At 54.2% G+C, this 4,546-nt stretch overlaps 1 protein-coding gene across 1 annotated transcript in view; it reads left to right on the forward strand.

The window, feature by feature from the left end:
* MAPK4 (mitogen-activated protein kinase 4) overlaps window positions 1-1,953 on the forward strand; it is a 128,064-nt gene extending 126,111 nt beyond the window's left edge. Inside the window, exon 7 of the mRNA XM_012725791.1 lies at window positions 9-1,953. Coding sequence (XP_012581245.1) covers window positions 9-209 — 201 coding nt within the window. The 3' untranslated portion in view covers window positions 210-1,953. The remainder of the gene's footprint in view (window positions 1-8) is intronic.
* Window positions 1,954-4,546: the final 2,593 nt, after the last annotated feature.

Raw genomic sequence — 4,546 nt, forward strand, 5'->3', positions numbered from 1 at the left:
CTGCCTCTCCGCCAGGCCGCCTGGCCCACATCGAAGGGGGCTCCAGCCCCCAGTTCGACCTGGACGTGTTCATCTCCCGCGCGCTAAAGCTCTGCACCAAGCCCGAAGACCTGCCCGACAGCAAACTGGGCGACCTCAATGGCGCCTGCATCACTGAGCATCCTGGCGAACTCGTGCAGACTGAGGCCTTTTCCAAAGAAAGGTGGTGAAGGTGGAGGGGTGTCGTGAGGACGGTCACCCGCGAGAAACCTGGCCTGACAGGAGGGGCCGGGTGTCCTTGCACCTCCACCACCCCTCCCGCCCTTCTCTGCTGCCTGGCGCTAGCAGAACACAGGAAGGATCCGAGGAGCGAGAGGAATGTCCATTTCGTAAACTGCCTTAATTACTAGCCTTTAACCTCTGGGAGAGTCTGAACAGGAGCCTAGTCTGGGGTCGGTCACTTTCCCAGGAAGAGGAGGCGGTGATTGGTGGTGCCCAGGGAAGAAACGTCTTAGTCTGCACTCCACTCGGGGTGTCTGGGTGTGCAGGAATCTTGCGGGCGTAGTGCTGAATCCCCCTGGCCCACCCTGCCTCCAGTGATGCATGAGGAGGGTCAGTGAGGTCCAGAGATGCAAATAAGCCTCCTAACCAGGGTGGGCCAGCCTAGAACTCAGCCTCCCCGCCCCCAGCCGCTGTCTGGCCACTACCCAAAGTCTTCCTCTGGTGGTTCTGGCACAACACTTAGTCCAAGAACGTTTCTTCCCGGCCCACTACCTTCTCACCCATTCTGTGTCCTTCCGTTCAGAACAATGGAAATTGAGCCTTGTTACCCCTACTCAACCCCTGACTTCTCAAGTACTTCATTGTTCTCATCCGCCAAGGCCCTGTATTTGCCTCACTCATTCCTGGTCTGAAGTCTTGGTTTCAGATCAGACCCGTTTGGGGTCCTGGGTAGAACAGCTCCTCCGGAATAATGTCCTATGCACTTTCCTAACGCCCCCACTGACGCAGACACAGTCCGCGTTCCCCAGGGGATGTCGTACACTGGAGCGTGTGAAGACAGCACCCCCGAGAATGCCTTCAGCCCGCCCCACCCACACCCACAGCTCCTCTCCAAGCCCACCTCAGGAACACACCGCACGGGTGCCACGGCCACAGAGCAAGCGTGTTAGGAGAGAGCATCTCCCCCGGGACCCATCACACGCCACTGGTGCCGCCCTGGCTCCTGACCACCCGTGTAGCGCTGGCCAGGAGCGGGCCCTAAGGCAATACCCTGCAAGTGTGACCTAGGGACCAAGAATTCAGAAAGGTATACGGTCTTGAAAGTGGGGAGCCAATAGTCACGGCCTTCAAGGATCAGACACCAGCATGGGGCCCCCACAACAGAGGAAGGGAGGCAGGACAGACACACCCCTCATAGGTTAAGCCAGGAGGCACTTGAAGCATGCAAATCCAGAGGTGCCCCCCACACGGCCTGGGGGGGGGGTGGCGTGGGACCCAGCAGCCCCTCTGCAGAAGCTAAAGTCCAGTGCCCTGAACTCCTCTGCCATGTCTACCACTGGTGTTCGGGACCCAAAGGTCCTCCTAGGAAGCCGGTCCCCCGTGTAAGCAGGGGATTCGCCAGCTGGGCCTGGGCTGTGTTCATCCTCCCCTAACAGCACCTTAAACCTAATCCGCTAACTAGGATTTGTACATTGAAACTTGCAACACAGTAGAAACTTATTTAAAAACCAGATATAATCCACTGACCAATTTTTCAATGGAAAATATGTAAATATAAAGCGTTTGGATTTTTTTTAACTGAAGGAAATGCTGGCCCCTCTCATGTGCCATTGCCCTCAGAGGGCGGCTTTGCTTTCGTGGTGAAGGAGCAAGCTGCTGACCTTGACCAGGAGGTCATGTATAGTTGTTACTGCAGAGGAATTGTTATTACTCTCATGTTAAAAAAAAAAAATCTATTAAACTTGATCAGGACCAGCCAAATAAAGTTTTATTGGAACACGGATTCATTGATTCATTGCAGTATTACTTGTTGCCTGATCTTGCATCTGGCAGTTGATTCATCAGTCTGGCTGGCTTCTCCTCATTCCCATGAGGCCCATGTTTCAGGGGTTACAGTCTAGGAGGAAGGGGGCATGGGGCATGCGTGCAGGATTATGGACACCTGAGTTATAGGTGCAAGTGTGCACACCTGCGCCTAGAGTCAGGTCAGCCTCCGCGAACTGGTGACCAGGGAAGTCGCTGCGGAAGCTCCTGTGTAAGGCCTGGTATCCGTCCTGTAGATTGCGGGCTAAGGCTTGGACCCACTCCAAAGCGGACCAAGGCTGGCCCTTCCCTCCAGTCACAGCAGGTGCCAACATCATGTGTTGTAGGGAAGTCAACCAGAAAAAAATACCTGCCTGAGCCACACCTCCCAGATTGCTGAGGGGCACCCCACCAAGGTTCACTCTTAGCAATTCCTAAGGCAAAGTATTCACCTTAATTTCATTCACCAATCAACGAATATACATAAAGGCAATAGAGTCAATGGCTTCAAATGTTCAGTTTTACTTCCCTGAAAGGTCTTTTGATTAAAAAAAAAACTCCACTTTGGTGTCAGGTCAGTCTTTTTGCACCACTGGACTCTGTGGCCATTGCCTACTCCCCTAATAGCGTCCACGCAGAAGGCACCTGGGAGCATGGGCACGCGTGCCTGATTATGGACACCTGGACCATGGGCGTGCCGCGTGTGCAAGCGTGCATGCCCGCGCCTACCGTCAGGATAACAGCCAAGGCGGCAGCAGGAGTGAGGTGAGCTGCCTGGCTAGGGAAGTGGGGGGAGCTCTTTGGACAGGAGTCAGTATGTGCCCAGAGTTTACGGTGGGGGTGGAGGTGGGGGGCTGGGGACTGGTCAGAATCCTAGCTTCTGCCCACCCTGCACCTTGTGGCTTCACTGCATTTGCAAATGTAACTGAGTCAGCAGCTGCGCTGTTAAGATAGGATTCCCTCCGAAAGGCCAGCAGAGAACAACTGTCTGGGCGGCAGGAGTGAGGAGGGCAGGGCAGGGGAGTGCTGGCAGGGAGTTCATACCAGAGAGGCCCAGAGGCCTGGCTGCTGGAATGTGGGGAGTGGGGCTCGGGACAGCAGTGGAGAAGCTCAGGCAGCAAACACCAGAAAGAGTGAATGAACAGGAGAAGGCAGCCTCCCCCCCACCCCCAAGGGACTGGTCTAGTCTCCCAGCCAGGAGCTGCTCTCAGGCTGTGGGGTCTCAGGCCAAAAGCCCCCCTGGGCTGGTGTCTCCTGAACCCACAGCAGGAGCGTCGCTGGCGCTCAGGCAAGCAAAAGAAGCAAATTTGTTTGGGGAATTAGAAATAAGAAAATTTACTAAGGAGCAGAAACAAAGTGGGAATCCAGGTCCCTGGACCAGGCTGGGGAGGAGCAAGGAGGCCGCCAGTCAGGCCTCAGGGCACATACACCCTGGCTCCCTAGATATTCTGAAGTCTTTGGTTAGCTCTGGGTGTCTCACTCGCCCAATCTTACTGTCTCTGTGCCCAGAATTACAACTTGCATCTCAGCCCCTATTTATTACCTGGTGGGGGTGGGGGGAGTCCTGGGCCTGTTCTGGGGGTGTTTGATTACTCCCCTTTGGAATCTGTTGCCCTTATCTCTGGAGGCTTTTGTCCGGGGCTTCTCACACAGGAACTTCTAAAGCCCTTGTAATTTCCTGATAAGGATGCAGGAAGACTATTCTTCCAATCTAGGTCTTAGCCTTGGGTTTGGAGATAGAGTTTTAAGTATCTTGGAATCCTAGAAGAATGTCTGTTTGGATGCTAATGAGGTGTCTTTGATGGGCTTAGAGAGCTTCTGGATGGGGCTGGTGCCTGAGGTAGGGGGTTGTAACTTCAGCTCACTCCCTGCTCCAGGGAGGGCAGAGGGCTGGAGGTTGAATCCAGCCCGTGGCAGGTGACTTAATCGCCTGTGCCTACATAGTGGCATCTCCAAAAGACACTTAAAGGGTGACTCTAGACAAGTTGGGGATATACTGTGTGCCAGGTGGGTGCACACCCCACACTCCTTAGGGGCAGACGTGCCTGAGCGCCCTTCTGGAACCCACTTCTGTACCTCTTCATTTGGCTGTTCACCAATATCCTCTGCAAAATCCCTCCTAATAAACCAGTGACTGGAGTGTTCCCTGGGCTCTGAGTCATCAGCAAATTACTACACCTGAGGATGAGGTTATGACACCCCAGATTTGTCACGAAATGGGACAGAAGTGTGGCTATCTGGGGACCCACGGCCTGAGGTGGGCATCTGAAGTGGGAACGTGAGCCCTGGGGTCTGTGCGAGCATCAGCGATCAAAGGCAGAGCAAGGGGTCCAGAGACAGGGCTCATGCGCGGGTGGAAACACTCCTCTGATGTCAGGAGTGTTTTAAGAAGAAACACAGTGAGTCAGGGAAAGCGATAGGTTCTAATGTCAAATTGAATAAGAAAAAGGGTTAGGGTTAGGGTTTAGGGTTAGGGTTTAGGGTTAGGGTTTAGGGTTAGGGTTAGGGTTTAGGGTTAGGGTTTAGGGTTAGGGTTTAGGGT

The sequence above is a fragment of the Condylura cristata genome, unplaced genomic scaffold (genome assembly GCF_000260355.1).
Source record: "Condylura cristata isolate star-nosed mole 26May11 unplaced genomic scaffold, ConCri1.0 scaffold00016, whole genome shotgun sequence".
Classification (NCBI taxonomy): Eukaryota; Metazoa; Chordata; class Mammalia; order Eulipotyphla; family Talpidae; genus Condylura; species Condylura cristata.